The sequence below is a fragment of the Scyliorhinus torazame genome, chromosome 10, assembly GCF_047496885.1.
Source record: "Scyliorhinus torazame isolate Kashiwa2021f chromosome 10, sScyTor2.1, whole genome shotgun sequence".
NCBI classification, from domain to species: Eukaryota; Metazoa; Chordata; class Chondrichthyes; order Carcharhiniformes; family Scyliorhinidae; genus Scyliorhinus; species Scyliorhinus torazame.
Genome location: NC_092716.1, coordinates 130116425 through 130141346, shown reverse-complemented (window position 1 = coordinate 130141346; position 24922 = coordinate 130116425). Strand labels below are relative to the sequence as shown.

The window sequence follows — 24922 nt, the reverse complement described above, 5'->3', positions numbered from 1 at the left end:
CAGCTAGCAGCCGCAGTGAAATTGGGCACAAGAAAGAAACAGAGCAAGGCTTGTTTCGACAAGACAGTGCATGCGACGGAGTACAGTGTAGGACAGCAAGTCATGCTCTCCGTATACAACCCCAGCACATTCCTGTCACCAAAGTACTCGGGTCCGTACTCCATTGCGGACAAAGTAAGCCCTTCCGTTTACAAGGTAACGTATCCCAACGGAAAGACTGCGTGGTTCCATATCAACCAGCTGAAGGCATATGGAACACAGTCTAACCACTCACACCACGTCATGCTCGACGCAGCACACCACACCCCGCCCACAGCCAACGTAACCCTACCATCCCCCAACACGTCCAGCCCAGCCACGGACTCGACCTCGACTCCACCCCCGAAATATACACTCCGCCCCTGAACGCCCACAGACTGCAGCAGCAGAGACAGCGACTGTGACTCGGACGATAGCCACAGCACGCCTCCCTATTATCCGCATGTAACAGGACCCACACCCAGCGAATCCGACTACGATCCGAGTGATCCCTTCATGATCACTTTCCTAAACAAACCCCACCACCGACCGCCAACCCACAATGACGACCCCGATTCCGTCCCCACACAACTAGACACCACCTATTGGCACAGAGACAACTTATACAGACTCGTCCGAAACGACGAGAACGACCCCAAATCACACCATACAGCCCCATCAACCTTAACACATTCAAGAGTTTGGCATCCGGGAGAAGATGACGACCTTGCGTCTGACTCCCTGAACGAGAACCCCTTTGCGACCCTGTTTGCAACCGATAACTGAGGTGTCCAGATGATGTTGTAAAAGGAACCGCTTGGGAGAAACTGTGTCCTTTCTGATGGAACCTGTAGCATGTTTTATGTTGTTTGTAGTGTTTTGTTAAATGCTGTATGTCAGACAGGATTTTTTTTTTTCCACGGCCCCACGCCTTTTCAGCCGAAACCTCTGAGGACTTGCCCACAGAGACTTGCTACTGTCCCAGACGCCAGTTCAGCGGAACTCGTCTGTCAACAGATACCAGACATCCGTTCATGACTGCCCTTATGGTTCGAGGGAAGAACCACTACGGCAGCCCCCCCACGATGACTACATTTCTTGCACGTTCTTGTCGGTTGATCAGGCAGTGGAGAAATGGCTTGGGACCCGCCCTGCCTGGGAACCTCCTCTCTGGTCAACTACGCTCGGGTAGGGGAGACACGGCATTGGTAGCCGTCCTAACCGGGGACTCCATCCAACTCTTACCCGTCGTGGCCCATACGCACCTCATTTTGGAAATTTTAGTTCAAAAAAGTTTTGTCTTGTTTCAGGTAACCCTTAGGTTGCCAACCACATGCTATTTACATCCTGAAACATTTGGATGGTAAGCCGCACAGTCTGCGAGACGGCTCGCACTAGTTCATTATTTGTAAGTGTGTCTTGTCCTAAAATTCGGTTTTTCAAAAAACAAAATGAGGGAGTTACACATAGTGACCAATTATAAAGGGAGTAATTGGCACTAAAGGACAGGCAGACTATCGTACGAGATGTTAAACCAAGATAGTTACAGACACTATGCTTGATTTCACAGAACTCCAGAAGCTCCAGGATCGGAGAAGAGAAGAGAAATCTATAACTCCTTTAATTACTTAGAAGGTGACGACAACACCAAATTAAAAGTAATACTCGAGAAATTTGAAGATCAATGCAACACCAGTAACAATGCTGCTTTAAGAGATTCAATGACTCACGGAATCACCATTAAAACAGAAAGATTGAACGATATAGATCGCGATTGAAAATAATAGTCAGTACCTTAAGTTTTCACAGAGACAGGGTGCCAGAAAAGATATTTTCCACGAGTCTAGGGAAGTCAAAATGGCGTCTGAACACATTTTAAACTGCCTGGGGAACAAAAGACGCAAATCTGGTTCTGCGCAGACGCAGTTGAAAACAGCCGTTTTGTGCGCAGATCGTTCTGCGCATGCGCAGTTAGAAAAAGATCGAACAAAGTTCGAAGATGCATTTGCGCGCAGTTGAACAAAAAACGCATACCGTTCGAAGTAGGATCTGCGCATGCGCAGATTAGTGTGCATGACGTCACGAGCGTCATGACGTCAGAATACTCAGACCACGCCCACTTAAAGGCAAACTGCTCGAAAATAAAAACTAAGAAGTTTAAAGCTACGAAATCCAAAATTCTTACCTCAAAAAGCACAACAATGCCTGACTTTCAACAAAAAGTTGAAAATAACTTACTCGCAGCACCACGGAACTAACAATTTGCAGCATAAAAAGTGAAGAGCAAATTAACAAATCCGAAGTCAAGGAAGATCTGTGTTAATTAATAATGAAGAGAACAATAACAAATCCGAAACAACAGAAGATGATTTGTTTATCAAAGAATACTACTCAGACATGGCTGAGTTGTTCGGATATCACAATAGCATCAGCAACATAGTGTTATGTTCCTCTTGCTCAATGTGGGAGCTCAAGTGATGTGGCTGATGTCCCTGACTCCTTCACGTGCGGGAAGTGTGTCCAGTTGCAGCTCCTGTTAGACCGCTTGACGGCTCTGGAGTTGCGGATGGACTCACTTTGGAGCATCCACGATGCTGAGGAGGTCGTGGATAGCATGTTTAGTGAATTGGTCACACCGCAAATTAGGGTTGCTTGGGGAGAAAGGGAATGGGTGACCACAGGCAGAGAAAAAGCAGGAAAGCAGTGCAGGTGTCCCCTGAGGTCATCTCCCTCCAAAACAGGTATACCGTTTTGGATACTGTTGGGGGAGATGGCTCACCAGGGGAAGGCAGCAGTAGCCAGGTTCATGTCACCGTAGCTGGCTCTGCTGTACAGAAGGGCGGGAAAAAGAGTGGAAGGGCTATAGTCATAGGGGATTCAATTGTCAGGGGAGTAGATAGGCGGTTCGGTGGTCAAAAGCGAGACTCCAGAATGGAAATGTTGCCTCCCAGGTGCACGGGTCAGGGATATCTCAGATAGGCTGCAGAACATTCTGAAGGGGAGGGTGAACAGCCAGTTGTCGTGGTGCATATAGGCACCAATGATGTAGGTAAAAAACAGGATAAAGTCCTACAAGCAGAATTTAGGGAGTTAGGAGCCAAATTAAAAAGTCGGACCTCAGGAGGTAGTAATCTCAGGATTGCTACCAGTGCCACGTGATAGTCAGAGTAGAAATGAAAGAATAGGCAGAATGAATGCGTGGCTTGAGAGATGGTGCAGGAAGGAGGGGTTCAGATTTTTGGGACATTGGGACCGGTTCTGGGGGAGGTGGGACTACTACAAATTGGATGGTCTACACCTGAGCCAGACTGGAACCAATGTCCTTGGGGGTGCTTTTGCTAACGCTATTGGGGAGGGTTTAAACTAATGTGGCAGGAGGATGGGAACCAAATGAGGAGGTTAGTGGACAGTAAGGAGGTAATAACTAAAGCCTGTAAGGAACTAGATCATGAAGTCAGCGTGACTAAGGGGAAGAGTAGGCAGGGAGCAGATGATGAACGCAAAGGGACTGGTGGTCTGAAGTGTATTTGTTTTAATGCAAGAAGTGTATTAGGTAAGGCAGATGAACTTAGGGCTTGGATCAGTACCTTGGAGTATGATGTTATTGCTATTACTGAGACTTGGTTGAGGGAAGGGCATGATTGGCAACTAAATATCCCAGGATATCGATGCTTCAGGCAGGATAGAGAGGGAGGTAAAAGGGGTGGAAGAGTTGCATTACTGGTCAGAGAGGATATCACAGCTGTGCTGAAGGAGGGCACTATGGAGGACTCGAGCAGTGAGGCGATATGGGCAGAGCTCAGAAATAGGAAGGGTGCGGTAACAATGTTGGGGCTGTACTACAGACCTCCCAACAGCGAGCGTGAGATAGAGGTATAAATATGTAAACAGATTATGGAAAGATGTAGGAGCAACAGGGTGGTGGTGATAGGAGATTTTAATTTTCCCAACATTTAGTGTCCGAGGTCTAGATGGAGCAGAATTTGTAAGGAGCATCCAGGAGGGTTTTCGAGATCAATATGTAAATAGTCCAACTCAGGAAGGGGCCATACTGGACCTGGTGTTGGGGAATGAGCCCGGCCAGGTGGTTAAAGTTTCAGTAGGGGATTACTTTGGGAATAGTGATCACAATTCCGCAAGTTTTAGAATACTCGTGGACAAAGACGAGAGTGGTCCTAAAGGAAGAGTGCTAAATTGGGGGAAGGCAAAGTATAACAAAATTCGGCAGGAGCTGGGGAATGTGGATGGGGAGCAGCTGTTTAAAGGTAAATCCACATTTGATATGTGGGAGGCTTTTAAAGAGAGGTTGATTAGAGTGCAGGACAGACATATCCCTGTGAAAATGAGGGATAGAAATGGCAAGATTAAGGAACCATGGATGACAGGTGAAATTGTGAGGCTAGCTTAGAGGAAAAAGGAAGCATACATAAGGTCTAGGCGACTGAAGACAGGCGAAGCTTTGGAAGAATATCGGGAATGTAGGACCAATCTGAAACGAGGAATCAAGAGGGCTAAAAGGGGTCATGAAATATCTTTAGCAAACAGGGTTAAGGAAAATCCCAAAGCCTTTTATTCACATATAAGGAGCAAGAGGGTAACTAGAGAAAGGGTTGGCCCACTCAAGGACAAAGGAGGAAAGTTGTGTGTGGAGTCAGAGAAAAGTGAACACGGGTGAGGGACCGGAGGACTGGAGAATTGCTAATGTTGTCCCCTTGTTTAAGAAGAGTAGCAGGTAATTATAGACCGCTGAGCTTGACGTCAATGGTAGGGAAGCTGCTGGAGAAGATACTGAGGGATAGGATCTATTCCCATTTGGAAGAAAATGGGCCTATCAGTGATAGGCAACATGGTTTTGTGCAGAGAAGGTCATGTCTTACCAACTTAATAGAATTCTTTGAGGAAGTAACAAAGTTGATTGATGAGGGAAGGGCTGTAGATGTCATAAACATGGACTTCAGTAAGGCAAATGCAAACCAAAGAAGGTTCCCCATGGTAGGCTGATGGAGAAAGTGAAGTCTCATGGGGTCCAGGGTGTACTAGCTAGATGGATAAAGAACTGGTTGGGCAACAGGAGACAGAGGGTAGTAGTGGAAGGGAGTTTCTCAAAATGGAGAACTGTGACCAGTGGTGTTCCACAGGGATCCGTGCTGGTACCACTGTTGTTTGTGATATACATAAATGATCTGGACGAAGGTATAGGTGGTCTGATTAGCAAGTGTGCAGATGACATTAAGATTGGTGGAGTAGCAGATAGTGAAGGGGACTGTCAGAGAATACAGCAGAATATAGATAGATTGGAGAGTTGGGCGGAGAAATGGCAGATGGAGTTCAATCCGGGCAAATGCGAGGTGATGCATTTTGGAAGATCCAATTCAAGAGTGAACTATACGGTAAATGAAAAAGTCCTGGGGAAAATTGATGTACAGAGAGATCTGGGTGTTCAGGTCCATTGTACCCTGAAGGTGGCTGCGCAGGTCGATAGAGTGGTCAAGAAGGCATACGGCATGCTTTCCTTCATCGGAAGGGATATTGAGTACAAGAGTTGGCAGGTCATGTTACAGTTGTATAAGACTTTGGTTCGGCCACATTTGGAATACTTCGTACAGTTCTGGTCGCCACATTACCAATAGGATGTGGATGCTTTGGAGAAGGTGCAGAGGAGGTTCACCAGGATGTTGCCTGGTATGGAGGGCGCTAGCTATGAAGAAAGAGAGGTTGAGTAGATTAGGATTATTTTCATTAGAAAGGCGGAGGTTGAGGGGGGACCTCATTGAGGTCTACAAAATCATGAGAGGTATAGACGGGGTGGATAGCAAGAAGCTTTTCCCCAGAGCGGGGGACTCAATTACTAGGGATCAAGGCGAAAGGGGAAAAGTTTCAGGGAGATATACATGGAAAGTTCTTTACGCAGAGGGTGGTGGGTGCCTGGAACGCATTGCCGGCGAAGGCGAAGGCGGACATGATAGCGTAATTTAAGAGGTATCTGGACAGATACATGAATGGGCGGGGAGCAGAGGGATACAGATCCTTAGAAAAAATGCATCAGTTTTAGATAGAGGATCTGGATCGGCGCAGGCTTGGAGGGCCGAAGGGCCTGTTCCTGTGCTGTCATTTTTCTTTGTTCTTGAACAGCTCAACACGACTCTACTCGTGGCAGATGAATCCAATACCATGATGCAATGGCAGATCATTGATACATTCGCCAAGAAGAAAACAACGCCACACAGAGAATGCTGACCGACTCGTTGAGAGCACAGATCGACTCCGCAGAGAGAACACTGCACGACTCCAGAGAGCGATGAAAGACTCCACTGAGGGAGCGACGCAAGCCTCCAGAGAGTTCGTTGACAGACTCCAAAATGGAAGCAACTAAAGACTCCAGAGCGATAACCATGCATGAAGAAGACTATGAAGATCTATCCAACTTATTTGAGAAACCAGAAGCAGACTATGAAAGTCTACCCAGCTCATTTGAATGACAAAAAGACAATGAATGTCTACCCACTGTATGTGAGAATAGTGACAATGTGATCACAATCAGCATACACGATGTGCAAGATCACAGCGAGACTGATGGATCTCAGCTCGTCTGTACTGAAGCACTCAACAATCAAAGTAAAACTACTCCCGAGTCCAGTGAGACCCCATCAATTAAAACGTCATCCACTCTTAACAACCTACAAGAAACTCAAATCTTGACGATGTTGACTCCAGTAGGGGATTACCAAGAGATGAACGAGGAAGCAAATCAACCTGAAATGAGGTGCTCCTCTTCTGGAGTCATTTCTGCTTGATTTGCTTCATCGTTGATCTCTTGGTACTCCTCTTCTGGAGTCAACTGCCTCCTTAGTGATTACAATCATCTCAAGGTCCTCACCTATCATATCTTTATTTCCACCAGTCACTGGCATGTTATTTGTGTCTTCCACTGTGAAGACTGACCCAAAAGACCTGTTCAGCTCCTCAGCCATTTCCCCGTCTCCTATTATTAAATCTCCCTTCTCATTTTCCAAAGGATCAATATTTACCTTAGCCACTCTTTTTTGTCTTATATATTTGTAGAAGCTTTTACTATCTGCTTTAATGTTCTGAGCAAGTTTACTTTCATAGTCTACCTTACTCTTCTTTATAGCTTTTTTAGTAGCTTTCTGTTGTCCCCTAAAGACTTCCCAGTCCTCTAGTCTCCCACTAATTTTTGCCACTTTGTATGTTTTTTCCTTCAATTTGATACTCTCCCTCACCTCCTTAGATATCTACAGTCGATTTTTCCCCTTTCTACCGTCTTTCTTTTTTGTCGGTATGAACCTTTTCTGAACACTCTGAAAGATCGCTCGGAAGGTTTTCCACTGTTCCTCAACTGCTTCACCATGAAGTCTTTGCTCCCAGTCTACCTTAGCTAGTTCTTCTCTCATCCCATTGTAATCGCCTTTGTTTAAGCATAAAACACGTAGTGTTTGATTTTACCTTGTCATCCTCCAACTGTATTTTAAATTCCACCATATTGTGGTCGCTCCTTCCAAGAGGATCCCGAACTATGAGATCATTTATCAATCGTTTTGTCTTTACATACCTATAGAAACTTTGACAGTCAGTTTTTATGCTCCCTGCTAGCTTACTTTCATATTGTAAGGCTCAACTACATCACTATCCACCTCGATATTATGGTCACTCATCCCCAAGGGTTCTCTCAACTAGATTGCCACTAATCCTTTACCACTGCTCAACACATAGTCCAAGATGGCCTGTTCCCTTATTGGTTCCTCAACATACTGGTCCAGAAAACCATCCCATATACACTCCAGAAATTCCTCCTCTATTGTACTGTGACTAATTTGAGTCACCCAATCTATATGCAGATTAAAGTCACCCATAATTGCAGATCTTCCTTTATCACATGCATCTCTGATTTCCTGTCTAATGCTATTCCCAACACCACTGCAATTTCGTGGTCTGTGTACCACCACTACGAATGTTTTTTGACGGTTGATGTTTCTTAACTCGACCCATACAGATTCCACACCCTCTTGCCTCAGTATCAATATCTTTTTTCTTAATAAACATTTTATTGAGGTATATTTTGGTATTATAGCAACACAATAAACAATGTACATGAAATTATAAACATAGTGCAAAAGCCGTCTCCCTCCCTTACAGGTCCCACCTTTATTAACCCCCTTCTCTGAGCTAAACTAACCCCCCCCCCCTTCTGCTGACGATTAATTTCCCACAAAGAAGTCGACGAACGGCTACCATCTCCGGGTGAACCCCAACAGCGACCCCCTCAAGGCGAACTTGATTTTCTCCAAACAGAGAAAGCTAGCTATGTCTGATAGCCAGGTCTCCGACTTCGGGGGCTTTGAGTCCCTCCAAGCTAATAGTACCCGTCTCCGGGCTACCAGGGAAGCAAAGGCCAGAACGTCTGCCTCTTTCTCCTCCTGGATTCCTAGGTCTTCCGACACCACAAAAATCGCCACCTCTGGACTCAGCGCCACCCTTGTTTTTAACACCGTGGACATGACATCTGCAAACCCCTGCCCAAATCCCCTAAGCTTCAGACATGCCCAGAACATGTGGACATGGTTCGCCGGTCCTCCCACACATTTTGCACACCAGTCTTCCACCCCAAAGAATCTGCTCGTCCGGGCCACTGTCATGTGAGCCTGGTGAACGACCTTAAATTGTATCAGGCTGAGCCTGGCACATGTTGCGGATAAATTGACTCTACTCAATGCGTCCACCCATAGACCATCCTCTATCTCTCCTCCCACTTGCGCTTCAGCTCCTCGGTCTGCGTCTCCTCTGACCCCAGAAGTTCCTTGTAAATGTCCAAGACGCTCCCTTCTCCTACCCACCCTCTGGAAACTACCCTGTCCTGAATCCCCCTTAGCGGTAGGAGCGGGAAGGTTGACACCTCTTTACGTAGGAAATCCCGCACCTGCAGATACCGGAATTTGTTTCCCCTCGCCAACCCAAACTTCTCCTCCAGCGGCCTCATACTCGGAAAGCTCCCCTCTATAAACATATCCCCCATCGTCTCAATCCCTGCTCCCCGCGATATCTGGAACCCCCCATCCATACTTCCCGGGGCAAATCGGTGATTATTACAGATTGGAGACCAGACCGATGTTCCCTCTGCTCCCACATGTCTCCTCCATTGCCCCCAGACTCTCAGGGCCGCCGCCACCATGGGGTTGGTGGAGTACCGTGCCGGTGGGAACAGCAGACACGCAGTTACCAACGCCCCCAAACTGGTGCCCTTGCATGAAGCTGCCTCCATACGCTCCTATGCCGACCTCTCCCCCACCACCCACTTCCTGATCATGGCTATATTTGCTGCCCAGTAATAGTTACTAAAATTTGGCAGCGCCAGCCGCCCTCTCCCCGACTCCGCTCAAGCATTACCTTCCTTACCCACGGGGTCTTGCCTGCCCAAACAAAGCCAGAGATCACTTTGTTGACTTGTTTAAAAAAGGACCGCGGAATAAAGATGGGGAGACATTGAAACACGAACGGGAATCTCGGGAGAACCGTCATCGTCACCGTCTGCACTCTCCCAGCTAATGACAACGGGAGCGCGTCCCATCTCCGAAAATCGTCCTTCATTTGGTCTACTAGTCGGGCCAGATTTAATTTATGCAGCTGGTCCCATTCCCACGCCACTTGAATGCCTAGGTACCTAAAGCTTCGTCCTGCTAATCTAAACGGCAGCTCCCCCAATCGCCTCACCTGTCCCCTTGCCTGGATCGCAAACATCTCACTTTTCCCCATATTTAGATTATACCCCGAAAACCAGCCAAATTCGCCTAGAATCCTCATAATTTCTTCCATCCCCTCTAATGGGTCCGATACATAAAGAAGGTCGTGTGCACAAAGTAAGACTCTGTGCTTCACCCCGCCCCCCCCCCCCCCCCCCCCCCCCCCCGACCAGTCCCTGGAGGCTCTCAGAGCAATTGCCAACGGCTCTATAGCTAGCGCGAACAACAGTGGGGAGAGGGGGCATCCCTGTCTCGTCCCCCGGTGCAGTCTAAAATAGTCTGATGTTGTCCTATTCGTCCGTACACTTGCCACAGGAGTCTGATACAGCAACCTGACCCAGTCAATAAAGCCCCGCCCAAATCCGGACCGTCCCAGTACCTCCCACAGATAATCCAATTCTCCCCGATCAAAAGCCTTTTCTGCATCCATTGCGATCACTACCTCCACCTCCCTGCCATCCGGGGGCATCATGATCACATTTAACAGCCTTCTTACATTGGCCAACTGCCTGCCCTTAACGAACCTCGTCTGGTCCTCCCCAATAACGTCCGGAACACAATCCTCAATCCTGGAGGACAAAATTTTGGCCAGCAGTTTGCCGTCCACATTCAACAGGGAGAACGGCCTGTAGGACCCACACAGCTTTGGGTTCTTGTCCCGCTTAAGAATCAGCAAAATTGTGGCCTGTGACATCGTCGGGGGCAGCACCCCTCTTTCCCTTGCCTCATTGAACATCCTCATCAACACCGGCCCCAATATCCCCAAGAACGTTTTATAAAACTCCACTGGGTACCCGTCCGGCCCTGGGGCTTTACCCGCCTGCTTGGCCTTTAGACCCTCCACTATCTCTTCCAACCCGACCAGGGCCCCCAGCCCTTCTACCAGCTCCCCGTCCACCTTTGGGAAATTCAGCACCCCCAAGAAGTGCCTCATCCCCTCCGGCCCCGGTGGGGGGTTCCGACCTATACAGCCTACTGTAGAAATCCCTAAACGCCTTATTCACCCCTGCTGAATCGCCAACCAGGTTCCCATCTCCGTCATTTACTTTCCCAATCTGCCTGGTTGCCTCCCTCTTTCTAAGCTGCTGTGCAAGCATTCTGATGGGTTTCTCTCCATACTCATAGATAGCCCCCCCTCGCTTTCCCAGCTGCTCCACCACCCTCCCTGTGGTTAACAAGCCGAACTCCGCCTGCAGCCTCCGCCGTTCCCTTAAAAGCCCTGCCTCTGGGGTCTCTGCATACCTCCTATCGATCTGTAGTATCTCCTTAACTAGTCGGTCCATCTCTGCCCTGTCCAGCTTCTCCCTATGGGTCTGTATTGAGATATGGTCCCCTCTGACCACCACCTTCAGTGCTTCCCAGACCATCGCTGCTGAAATTTCCCCCGTGTCGTTGACCTGCAGGTAGCTCTGAATACATTTCCTCAGCTGCTCGCATACCCCTTCGTCAGCCAAAAGTCCCACATCTAACCTCCAGTGCGGGCGCTGGTTACTGTCTTTACTAACCTGCAGGTCAACCAATGCGGAGCATGTCTGAGATTGTGATTGCCGAGTACCCCGTGTCCACCACCCCAGCCAGTAAGGCCCTGCCTTGAATGAAGAAATCGATCCGGGAGTACACTTTATGCACGTGAGTAGAAGGAGAACTCCTTCACCCTCGGCTGCCCAAATCTCCATGGATCCACCGCCGCTATCAGCTCCATGAACCCCCCTAGTTCCCTTGCCATTGCTGGCACCCTCCCTGTTTTCGAGCTTGACCGGTCCAAGCCAGGGTCAATTACTGTGTTGAAGTCCCCTCCCATGACCAACCTGTGCGAGTCCAGGTCCAGTATCTTCCCCAGCATCCTCTTTATAAACTCCACATCGTCCCAACTTGGCACATACACATTTACTAATACCACCTGCACCCCCTCCAGTTTCCCACTGACCATAATGTACCGACCTCCCACATCCAAAACAATTCTACCCGCCTCAAACACCACCCGCTTATTGATCAGGATCGCTTCTCCTCTAGTCTTTGAATCTAGTCCAGAGTGAAACACCTGACTGACCCAGCCTTTCCTCAATCTAATCTGGTCAGTTACCCTAAGGTGCGTCTCCTGCAACATTACCACGTCTGACTTCAGTCCCCCAAGATGCTCGAACACACGTGCCCTCTTGACCGGCCCATTTAACCCTCGAACATTCCAGGTGATCAGCATAGTTGGGGGGCTCATTGCCCCGCCCCCCCCCCTTCGCCGATCAGCCATCCCCTTTTTTGGGCCCGCCTCCAGTCCATGCTCCGCACCTCCACCAGCCCGCCCCCAGGCAACCTCCGCCCCCAACCTCCTCTCTGTCCCTTGGCCCACGTCCCTCCCTCGTCAGCAAAACATCCCCCCCGCCCCGCCCCTCCCCTCTCCCCTCCCCCCGCCCCTCCCCTCCCACCTCCCCTCCCCTCCCCTCCCACCTCCCCCCCCACCCCTCCCCTCTCCCCTCCCCTCCCCTCCCACCTCCCCCCCCCACCCCTCCCCTCTCCCCTCCCCTCCCCCCTCCCCTCCCCTCCCCCCGCCCCTCCCCTCCCACCTCCCCTCCCCTCCCACCTCCCCCCCCCACCCAGTAACAACACTCTGTAACCCAACCCCTTTGATAAACTGAACATATGCACACACACCACTGCGCTTCCGTGAGCTAGCCCGCCCAGCTAGCTTAGTGGCCCCCATCCATGGCACCGGATGGTCTCCCACCTATTGTTCCCTCCCCACCCGCTCATACAAACATACTCCAACATCAAACAATCCCCACACAATTGCCTGACAGAAAAACACCAAACTTTAAACAAGCACACCTCCATCCCCCAACAGTGAAAATGAAAACCTTAACTCACTCAGCCCTGCCACTGGTCCCAAATCAATACAGAAGGCATTACAAACAGCTTCCACAAAATTAAAAACTTTTTTTTTTTTTTTTTTTTAAAAAGAAAATGAACGCTGCAGCAAAGTTCAAGAGTTCTCAGTCCACCACCAGTCCTTTCCTTTTCACGAAGTCCAGCGTGTCCTCAGGCGACTCGAAATAAAAGTGCTGTTCCTCGTACGTGACCCAGAGACGGGCCGGATACAACAGTCCGAACTTCACCTTTTTCTTAAAAAGGATTGACCTTATCTGGTTGAAGCCTGCTCTTCTCCTGGCCACTTCCACACTCAGGTCTCGGTAGACCCGCAGGATACTATTGTCCCACTTACAGCTCCGTGTGTGTGCTTGGCCCACTGTAGAATGCGCTCCTTATCCAAGTACCTGTGGAATCTCACTACCATTGTCCTCTGGGGTCTCCCATTCGCGGCTTCCTCGCGAGTGCTCTGTGAGCCCTGTCCACCTCCAAGGGTCGGGAGAATGCCCCATCCCCCAGCAGCTTCTCAAACATATCTGCAATGTACGCCCCAGCGTCCACTCCTTTGGACCCCTCCGGGAGATCAATATCTTTTTTAATCAACAATGCAACTCCACCACCTTTTCCTTTCTGTCTGTCCTTCCTAAAAACTGAATAGCTCTCAATGTTTAGTTCCCATCCTTGGTCACCTTGGAGCCATGTCTCCATAATTCCAACTATATCATATCCCTTTAGAAGGTGGAGAAGGTAGTCAAGAAGGCATACGGCATGCTTGCCTTCATTGGCCGGGGCATTGAGTATAAGAATTGGCAAGTCATGTTGCAGCTGTATAGAACTTTAGTTAGGCCACACTTGGAGTATAGTGTTCAATTCTGGTCGCCACACTACCAGAAAGATGTGGAGGCTTTAGAGAGGGTGCAGAAGAGATTTACCAGAATGTTGCCTGGTATGGAGGGCATTAGCTATGAGGAGCAGTTGAATAAACTCGGTTTGTTCTCACTGGAACGAAGGAGGTTGAGGGGCGACCTGATAGAGGTCTACATATTTATGAGGGGCATAGACAGAGTGGATAGTCAGAGGCTTTTCCCCGGGGTAGAGGGGTCAATTACTCGGGGGCATAGGTTTAAGGTGAGAGGGGCAAGGTTTAGAGTAGATGTACGAGGCAAGTTTTTTACGCAGAGGGTAGTGGGTGCCTGGAACTCGCTACCGGAGGAGCTGATGGAAGCAGGGACGATAGTGACATTTAAGGGGCATCTTGACAAATACATGAATAGGATGGGAATAGAGGGATACGGACCCAGTAAGTGTAGAAGATTGTAGTTTAGTCGGGCAGCATGGTCGGCACGGGCTTGGAGGGCCGAAGGGCCTGTTCCTGTGCTGTACATTTCTTTGTTCTCTGTGCTGTACATTTCACCCATGAGTAGCCTGGCTGACCTGGGGCATGGTTATATGTGGATTTCGCAGGTCCTTTTATGGGCACTATGTTCTTAATTATTGTTGATGCCCGTTCCAGGTGGTTTGATATTCATGAAATGAGAACAATAACGTAGTCAAAAAAGTACGACATACATTCGCTATGCCTGGCCTGCCAGAAGTTATAGTCTCGAAAACAGTCTGCCACACCCTACAAATGAAGCTGGCTAGATTGCTCCTAACTTACAGAACGACCCCGCACGTTACTACGGGAGCATCCCCCATAGTGATATTAATGGGGGAGGTGCCTCCAGGTCACATTTGATCCACTGTTCCCAAATTTAGCTGGAAAGTGAACAAAAGAGATATCACAATTCTGTTAAAGGTCTGTCGGGAAGGTAAGTTTACCTCTTTAAAAACTTACCTTCAGAGCTGCAGGAAGTCGGCTGTGGGGATTTCTGGGAAGATTTGTTAGTACCTGTATATAAGTTGGGCGGTTGCTAAACCCAAGACACTACACTTGTAGTGTCCCCCACCCTTCCACTTCCTCTAACCTAAGGGGTTGAGTAAGCTCTTCCTTTCTTTTTCCTGTTTTATCTAGAGGGGATGGCAGGGAAGGCAGTGCAATGTTCCTCCTGCAGAATGAGGTGAGGGATGCAATCAGTGTCCCTGCTGATTTCACCTGTGGGAAGTGCACCCATCTCCAACTCCTCAGAAACCATGTTAGGGAACTGGAGCTGGAGCTGGATGAACTTCGGATCATTCGGGAGGCAGAGGTGGTCGTACATAGAAGCTTCAGGGATGTAGTTACTCCGAAGAATAACGATAGATGGGTGACGGTGAGAGGGGCTGGGGGAAGCAGTCAGTACAGGGATCCCCTGTGGTCGTTCCCCTTAGTAACAAGTATGCCGCTTTTGATACGGTTTGGGAGGGGTGGGAGGGGAAGAGAGACTTACCAGGGGTAAGCCATGGGTTTCAGGTCTCTGGCACAGAGTCTGTCCCTGTTGCTCAGACGGGAAAGGGGGGAGAGGAATAGAGCATTAGTCATTGGAGACTCCATAGTTAGGGGGATAGATAGGAGATTCTGTGAGAACGAGAGAGACTCGCGGTTTGTGTGTTGCCTCCCAGGTGCCAGGGTCCGCGATGTCTCGGATCGTGTTTTCGGGATCCTTAAGGGGGAGGGGGAGCAGCCCCAAGTTGTGGTCCACATAGACACCAACGACATAGGTAGGAAAAGGGATAGGGATGCAAGACAGGAATTCAGGGAGCAAGGGTGGAAACTTAGATCTAGAACAAACAGAGTTATTATCTCTGGGTTGTTACCCGTGCCACGTGCTAGCGAGATGAGGAATAGGGACCGAGAGCAGTTGAACACGTGGCTACAGGGATGGTGCAGGAGGGAGGGGGTTCAGATACCTGGATAATTGGGGCTCATTCTGGGGTAGGTGGGACCTCTACAAACAGGATGGTCTACACCTGGACCAGAGGGGTACCAATATCCTGGGGGGGGGAAATTTGCAAATGCTCTTCGGGAGGGTTTAAACTAGTTCAGCAGGGGGTTGGGAACCTGAATTGTAGCTCAAGTATACAGGCGCTTGAGAGTAGGGAGGTCATGAGTAAGGTTTCAAAGTTGCAGGAGTGTACCGACAGGCAGGAAGGTGGTTCAAAGTGTGTCTACTTCAATGCCAGGAGCATCCGGAATAAGGCGGGTGAACTTGTGGCATGGATTGGTACCTGGGACTTCGATGTTGTGGCCATTTCGGAGACATGGATAGAGCAGGGACAGGAATGGTTGTTGCAGGTGCTGGGGTTTAGATATTTCAGTAAGCTCAGGGAAGGTGGTAAAAGAGGGGGAGGGGAGGCATTGTTAGTCAAGGACAGTATTACAGTGCCACAAAGGATGTTTGATGAGGACTCGTCTACTGAGGTAGTATGGGCTGAGGTTAGAAACAGGAAAGGAGAGGTCACCCCGTTAGGAGTTTTCTATAGGCCTCCGAAAAGTTCCAGAGATGTATAAGGAAAAGATTGCAAAGATGATTCTGGATAGGAGCGAAAGTAACAGGGTAGTTGTTATGGGGGACTTTAACTTTCCAAATATTGACTGGAAACGCTATAGTTTGGGTACTTTAGATGGGTCCGTTTTTGTCCAATGTGTGCAGGAGGGTTTCCTGACACAGTATGTAGATACAGTAAGAAGTCTTACAACACCAGGTTAAAGTCCAACAGGTTTGTTTCGATGTCACTAGCTTTTGGAGCACTGCTCCTTCCTCAGGTGAATGAAGAGGTATGTCTTCATTCACCTGAGGAAGGAGCAGTGCTCCGAAAGCTAGTGACATCGAAACAAACCTGTTGGACTTTAACCTGGTGTTGCAAGACTTCATACTGTGCTCACCCCAGTCCATCGCCGGCATCTCCACAGTATGTAGATAGGCCAACGAGAGGCGAGGCCATACTGGATTTGGTTCTGGGTAATGAAACAGAACAGGTGTTAGATTTGGAGGTAGGTGAGCACTTTGGTGATAGTGACCACAATTCGATTACGTTTACTTTAGCGATGGAAAGGGATAGGTATATACTGCAGGGCAAGAGTTATATCTGGGGGAAAGGCAATTATGATGCGATGAGGCAAGCCTTAGGATGCATCGGATGGGAGGGAAACTGCAGGGGATAGGCACAATTGAAATGTGGAGCTTGTTCAAGGAACAGCTACTGCGTGTCCTTGATAAGTATGTACCTGTCAGGCAGGGAGGAAGTGGTCGAGCGAGGAAACCGTGGTTTACTAAAGTAGTTGAATCACTTGTCAAGAGGAAGGAGGCTTATGTAAAGATGAGACGTGAAGGTTCAGTTAGGGCGCTCGAGAGTTACAAGTTAGCCAGGAAGGACCTAAAGAGAGAGTTAAGAAGAGCCAGGAGGGGACATGAGAAGTCTTTGGCAGGTAGGATCAAGGGTAACCCTAAAGCTTTCTATAGATATGTCAGGAATAAAAGAATGACTAGGGTAAGAGTAGGGCCAGTCAAGGACAGCAGTGGGAGGTTCTGCGTGGAGTCCGAGGAGATAGGAGAGATGCTAAATGAATATTTTTCGTCAGTATTCACACAGGAACAAGACAATGTTGTCGAGGAGAAGACTGAGATACAGGCTACTAGACTAGATGGGATTGAGGTTCATAAGGAGGAGGTGTTAGCAATTCTGGAAAGTGTGAAAATAGATAAGTCCCCTGGGCCGGATGGGATTTATCCTAGGATTCTCTGGGAAGCTAGGGAGGAGATTGCTGAGCCTATGGCTTTGATCTTTATGTCATCATTGTCTACAGGAATAGTGCCAGAAGACTGGAGGATTGCAAATGTTGTCCCCTTGTTCAAGAAGGGGAGTAGAGACAACCACGGTAACTATAGACCAGTGAGCCTTACTTCTGTTATGGGCAAAGTCTTGGAAAGGTTTCTAAGAGATAGGATGTATAATCATCTGGAAAGGAATAATTTGATTAGAGATAGTCAGCATGGTTTTGTGAAGGGTAGGTTGTGCCTCACAAACCTTATTGAGTTCTTTGAGAACGTGACCAAACAGGTGGACGAGGGTAAAGCAGTTGATGTGGTGTATATGGATTTCAGTAAAGCGTTTGATAAGGTTCCCCACGGTAGGCTATTGCAGAAAATACGGAGGCATGGGATTCAGGGTGATTTAGCAGTTTGGATCAGAAATTGGCTAGCTGGAAGAAGACAAAGGGTGGTGGTTGATGAGAAATGTTCAGACTGGAGTCCAGTTAGTAGTGGTGTACCACAAGGATCTGTTTTGGGGCCACTGCTGTCATTTTTATAAATGACCTGGAGGGCGGAGAATGATGGGTGAGTAAATTTGCAGATGACACTAAAGTCGGTGGAGTTGTGGACAGTGCGGAAGGATGTTACAAGTTACAGAGGGACATAGATAAGCTGCAGAGCTGGGCTGAGAGGTGGCAAATGAAGTTTAATGCAGAAAAGTGTGAGGTGATTCATTTTGGAAGGAATAACAGGAAGACAGAGCACTGGGCTAATGGTAAGATTCTTTGTAGTGTGAATGAGAAGAGAGATCTCGGTGTGCATGTACATAGATCCCTGAAAGTTGCCACCCAGCTTGAGAGGGTTGTTAAGAAGGCAAGGCGCACAGTGTGTTAGCTTTTATTGGTAGAGGGATTGAGTTTCGGAGCCATGAGGTCATGTTGTAGCTGTACAAAACTCTGGTGCGGCCGCATTTGGAGTATTGCGTGCAATTCTGGTCGCCGCATTATAGGAAGGATGTGGAAGCATTGGAAAGGGTGCAGAGGAGATTTACCAGAATGTTGCCTGGTATGGAGGGAAGATCTTATGAGGGAAGGCTGAGGGACTTGAGGCTGTTTTCGTTAGAGAGAAGGTTCAGAGGTGACTTAATTGAGGCATACAAGATGATCAGAGGATTAGATAGGGTGGACGGTGAGAGCCTTTTTCCTCTGATCGTGATGTCTAGCACAAGGGGACATAGCTTTAATTTGAGGGGAGATAGATACAAGACAGATGTCAGATGTAGGTTCTTTACTCAGAGAGTAGTAATGGCGTGGAATGCCCTGCCTGCAACAGTAGTGGACTCGCCAACATTAAGGGCATTTAAATGGTCATTGGATAAACATATGGATGATAAGGAAATAATGTAGATGGGCTTTAGAGTGGTTTCACAGGTCGATGCAACATCGAGGGCCAAAGGGCCTGTACTGCGCTTTCATGTTCTATGTTCTATGTCCTTCGAGGTGAATGACTTAGTATTTGTCCGGAACTTTAAGGTTGGTCCAGCCTGGGTCTTCGGAAGATCAATAACAGGCACCGTGTCCTACCTGGTTGACCTCCAAGGAAAAAAAATGAAGGAAACATATAGGCCACATAAGGAAGAGAGAAACTAACACAATACAAGCAGAGCAGGCTGATCCTGCATCATCTACCCGCGTTCCTCCAATAATTCCTTGTTCAGTGGAAACGGTTACTTTAGAGAAGGATCCAGTGTTGTTCCCACAGGAACTGAAGCAGATGTTTGCACTAATGAAGCTACCAACCACCCGACTGTTGCTCAAGACATCACTAACTCAACTGAGGCAGAGCTGGCCAGGGAGCTAAGCCATTTTTAGAGAATTCAGAAGTGTGATAGACTGAACTTTTGAGTGCCTGCTACCCTATCATTTTTAAAAATTAATTATTATTGTAAAGAGTTGTTGGTTCATAAATAGGGTAGTAAAGAACTTTTCAGGGGAAAGGAGATATGATAGCGCAGCAGAACCCAGGGAGTGTCGGTGTGCGAGTTAGTGGTTCAGTCTGCAGTTTTCAAACTCGCAGAGCGGCTGTTGAGCGCAGGCCAGTCGACTCCCAGGGAGTCCAGGAGTAGGGTGGCATTCTCGGTCCTCCTTTGCATATAGTTAAACTTCAATAAGAAAAGGTCAGCAACTTCCACCTGCTGAGTAGTTGTTGATCCTCACAGCTGTTACAGATGTAAAAAAAACCAACAGGGGCCGGATTCTCCGTTTCTGAGACTAAGTGCTGACGTCAACGGAGAATCCGCAGAGAACCACGTCAGAAAAATCGGCGCCTCTCCGGCACCGATTCGGCGGTGAGGGGCTAGCAGCGGCACTGCGCGGAACACCAGCAAAACGCACAAAAAACAGTGCGGGAATTGCTGGGTCGGTGATGGACACTCGAAGGGCTGACAAGCTGCAGCCGCGCTTATATAATATACCCCCCACACACACTGATCGGGACCGAAAAGATGGGACAGGTTGTGCTAGAGCACCCATACAGCTGATGGGTCGGCTGAGGTCAGAGGGCACCCGGGGAGTCACCTAGGGCACCAGGTTTATAGTGGGCTGTCAGTGGCATGTGCAGCTGCATGGCTGCCCTGCCGGCTCCAGTAATGATGTTGCGTCCCCATCCAGCCACACCCCACAGCCCACCCCCTGGCCACCCCCACTTCTCCCCCAGCCTTGGCAGAGGTCTCCCAGCCAGTGGCACGACTGTCGCCAAAGTATGGCAGTGCTGGAGACTGTCCGTACGCCCTCTCTCTCAGCAGCCACCATGCCAGGTTCACATTGTTGAGAGCACAAGTGGACCGCACCGTGGGGAACTCGGCCCATCGGAGGCGGAGCATCGTGGTTGGGCCCACTAATGAGATGCGTCGCATTGATGCCATTTGAGGAGGCAGAGCATGACGATTCAGCATCAAACCGGCGCCTGCTGCGATTTTGGCGTTGGGAGCTATTCTCCACCCGATCGCACGCCTCGATTTCGCCGTCGGCCAATGGAGATTCCCACCCTAGATTTAAAGATGAAAGGGGAATAACATGTTTAAAGAGAGATTGAAAGGCTGCATGAGTGGTGCAGTGGTGAGATCTTGAAGAACATGTGCGACAGACCGAGGAAGAAAAGCAGCTTATAGCCACCCTCAATGACCTGTAGCAAAAGTGGATGTTTGCAGTACTTTTACTGGAAGTTTAATTGAAGAAATTTATGGGACTGTTGCCTCAAAGTGGTGTTTAGCTCAGAGTTAACTAAGCAAAATTCCTTTGGAAAATGTTTGTAGACCTACTGTTAACTGTGCAAATGTGATCTTGTATTTCCGTTTTCCTTTTTTTAAATAAAAGTTAAAATTTTATATTTTAAATATTCAGAAGTGCTTTGAAATTTCTGCTCCTGACTTCAGTGCCGACATTTCTCTTATAAAATTTTGATAGCTTGTCCGAGTTTCCCTTTCAGAATTGGGCAGCCCAGCAATTACCCCCTGACACTCTCAGTATCTACCCCATCCATCCCCATGAGAATCTTGAATGTTTCAATGAGATCACCTGTAATTCAGAGCACACAAAATCAATTAACTCAGCCACTTATCAGAGGACAAGACCTCATCCCGTGGACTAGTCTTGTGAACCTTTACTAAAATGCCTCCAATGAAAGTATATCCTTTCTCAAATATGGAGACAAAAACATTCTCTCCAGATGTGGACTCACCAAAACCCTGTACAACTGTAGCAAAAGTTATTTATTCTTGCATATACATCCCCATGTAATAAAGGCCAACAGGCCAAACAAGGGCTGGTTTAGCTCAGTGGGCTAGACAGTTGGTTTGTGATGCAGATCAAGGCTAGCAGCACGGGTTCAATTCCATTACCAGCTCATCCGAACAGGCGCCAGAATGTGGCAACTAGGGGCTTTTCACAGTAACTTCATACTTGTGACAATAAAAGATTATTACTATTTGCCCTAAAATGCTTGCTGTTCCTACATGCTAACTTTATGTCTCCTATACAAAATATACCAAGTAAATACAAAGAGTTAAAAATTTCAGGCCGCCGTAAAAGTAAAAAAATGGCTCTTCTATTCTTAAGACCAAAGTGAATAACCTCACATTTCACTCTACGCTCCATTTGCCATCTTGTGCCCCACTCACTCACCTGTTTATATCTCTTTGCAGCCTCATTTGTATCCCCTGAGCTTTGTATCATCGGCAAATGAAGATACATCCTTATGGCACATGACAAGTAACAGCCTGGCAACTTGAAAACATCCCCTTTATCGTTACGCGGTTTCCTTTCTGTTAAGCAAATCTAAATTTTGTTTGGTCCAATTAAAACACTTGGAGGATCTGGTTTCACAGTAACTGTCCCCACACCGGCCAGTCCATGGGAGGGTCGGGTTTCACAGTAACTGTCCCCACACCGACCAGTCTCTGGGAGGGTCGGGTTTCACAGTAACTGTCCCCACACCGACCAGTCTCTGGGAGGGTCGAGTTTCACAGTAACTGTCCCACACTGATCAGTCTCTGGGAGGGTCGGGCTTCACAGTAACCGTCCCCACACTGACCAGTCTCTGGGAGTGTCGGGCTTCACAGGAACTGTCCCCACACTGACCAGTCTCTGGGAGACTCGGGTTTCACAGTAACTGTCCCCACACTGACCAGTCTCTGGGAGGGTCGGGTTTCACAGGAACTGTCCCCACACTGACCAGTCTCTGGGAGGGTCGGGTTTCACAGGAACTGTCCCCACACTGACCAGTCTCTGGGAGGGTCGGGTTTCACAGGAACTGTCCCCACACTGACCAGTCTCTGGGAGGGTCGGGTTTCACAGGAACTGTCCCCACACTGACCAGTCTCTGGGAGGGTCGGGTTTCACAGGAACTGTCCCCACACTGACCAGTCTCTGGGAGACTCGGGTTTCACAGTAACTGTCCCCACACCGACCAGTCTCTGGGAGGGTCGGGTTTCACAGTAACTGTCCCTACACTGACCAGTCTCTGGGAGGGTCGAGTTTCACAGTAACTGTCCCCACACCGACCAGTCTCTGGGAGGGTCGAGTTTCACAGTAACTGTCCCACACTGATCAGTCTCTGGGAGGGTCGGGCTTCACAGTAATCGTCCCCACACTAACCAGTCTCTGGGGGGTTGGGTTTCACAGTAACTGTCCGCACACTGACCAGTCTCTGGGAGACTCGGGTTTCACAGGAACTGTCCCCACACTGACCAGTCTCTGGGAGACTCGGGTTTCACAGTAACTGTCCCCACACCGACCAGTCTCTGGGAGACTCGGGTTTCACAGTAACTGTCCCACACTGATCAGTCTCTGGGAGGGTCGGGTTTCACAGTAACTGTCCGCACACTGACCAGTCTCTGGGAGACTCGGGTTTCACAGTAACTGTCCCCACACCGACCAGTCTCTGGGAGACTCGGGTTTCACAGTAACTGTCCCCACACTGACCAGTCTCTGGGAGGGTCGATTTTCACAGTAACTGTCCCCACACTGACCAGTCTCTGGGAGGGTTGATTTCCACAGTAACTGTCCCCACACTGACGAATACAATGTGATGGATCAAGGAGATACCAGCATAGTGATGATGTAGATTTGTGACATTAATACAACCCAAGACATGTGGAGAAAAGCAAATTATTTCGGATGCTGAAATCTGAAACCAAAAGACATGTTGGGCTCAATGTAATTGGATGTAGATCTGCGTCTTGAGATTATACCCTCAATTTGTACAGTGGAGAGAATAGACCAACAACACAGAGAACTGAGGAAATGGAGCTCCAAAAGCTCGGTGCAGGGCAGTTGCTTTCAGAATAAAACTTTAACTTACCCGTTTTTCTCTTGGTAAAGCTCAACCATGTAGCAGGCAGCATAAGTTGGAGCAATGCTGTAAACATCTAGAGCCATTTGAAGGGCAACGATAGTTGTATCATGCTGTGAAAAATGAGTAAATTCACAAAGGATCAAATTATTAAAGCAATTTGACTTGAAGCAGAAAAACAGATAGATACCGCCGTCAATCTCAGCATATTTCAGATTGTCAACTCTGGTTTAAATATTGCTTGTTATGGTGGTGCAAAAACGTGGGCTGGGGAATTAAAAGTGAGGAGTGCACATATTACAGAGAAGATGCTGGAGGTATTAAAGAGCATCAAAATAGATAAATCTCCGGGACCTGATTAAATGTATCACAGGACGTTGTGGGAGGCTAGGGAGGAAATTGCCAGACCCCTAGCTGAGATATTTGAATCATCGACAGCCACAGGAGTGCTGCCTGAAGATTGGAGGGTAGCAAATGTTGTGTCCTTGTTTAAGAAGGGCTGTAGGGATAAGCCTGGGAACGACAGACCGGTTAGCCTTACTTCTTTGGTAGGTAAGTTGTTAGAAGGTATTCTGAGGGACAGGATCTTCAGGCATTTAGACAGGCATGGGCTAATTAGGGACAATCAGCATGGCTTTGTAAGGGGAAAGTCATGTCTCACCAATTTGATTGAGTTTTTTGTAGAGGTAACCAAAAAGGTAGATGAGGGCAGTGCAGTCGACGTTGTCTACATGGACTTTAGCCAGGCCTTTGACAAGGTACCGCATGTTAGGTTGTTGCAAAAGGGTAAATCTCACGGAATCCAGGGTGAGGTAGCCAATTGGATACAAAATTGGCTTGGCGACCGAAGCCAAAGGGTGGTTGTGGAGGGTTGTTTTTCAAACTGGAGGCCTGTGACCAGTGGTGTGCCTCAGGGATCGGTGCTGTTGTTTGTTATATATATCAATAATTTGGATGAGAATGTAGGAGGCATGGTTAGTAAGCTTGCAGATGACACCAAGATTGGTGGCATAGTGGATAGTGAAGAAGGTTATATAAGATTACAACCAATCTTGACCAATTGGGCCAGTGGGCCGATGAATGGCAGATGGAGTTTAATTTGGATAAATGTGAGGTGATGCATTTTGATAGATCAAATCAGGGCAGGACCTACTCAGTTAATGGTAGGGAGTTGGGGACAGTTACAGGACAAAGAGATCTAAGAATAGTGGTTCATAGCTCCTTGAAGGTGGAGTTGCAGCTGGACAGGGTGGTGAAGAAGGCATTCAGCATGCTAGGTTTTATTGGTCAGAATATTCAACGCAGGAGTTGGGATGTCTTATTGATGTTGTACAATACATTAGTAAGACCACACATGGAATACACACGCCCACATTTACTTTTTTAGTTACCTCTACAAAAAACTCAAGTCAAATTTGTGAGACATGACTTTCCCCTTACAAAGCCATGCTGACTGTCCCTAATTAGTCCTTGCCTGTCTAAATTCTGTTCTGGTCACCCTATTATAGAAAGGATATTATTAAACTAGGAGTGCAGAAGAGATTTACGAGGATGCTACCAGGACTTGATGGTCTGAGTTGTAAGGCGAGCTGGGACTATTTTCCTTGAAGCGTAGGAGGCTTATAGAGGTCGATAAAATAATACAGTACAAAGTCTTACAACACCAGGTTAAAGTCCAACAGGTTTGTTCCGATGCCACTAGCTTTCGGAGCGCTGCTCCTTCCTCAGATTCACCTGAGGAAGGAGCAGCGCTCCGAAAGCTAG

At 48.2% G+C, this 24922-nt stretch overlaps 1 protein-coding gene across 1 annotated transcript in view; it reads right to left on the bottom strand.

Annotated features, from left to right (window-relative positions):
• The window catches only part of LOC140430925 (prostatic acid phosphatase-like), a 188279-nt gene that overhangs the window by 10209 nt on the left and 153148 nt on the right, over positions 1–24922 (bottom strand). Inside the window, exon 9 of the mRNA XM_072518735.1 lies at positions 23168–23271. Coding sequence (XP_072374836.1) covers positions 23168–23271 — 104 coding nt within the window. The remainder of the gene's footprint in view (positions 1–23167; positions 23272–24922) is intronic.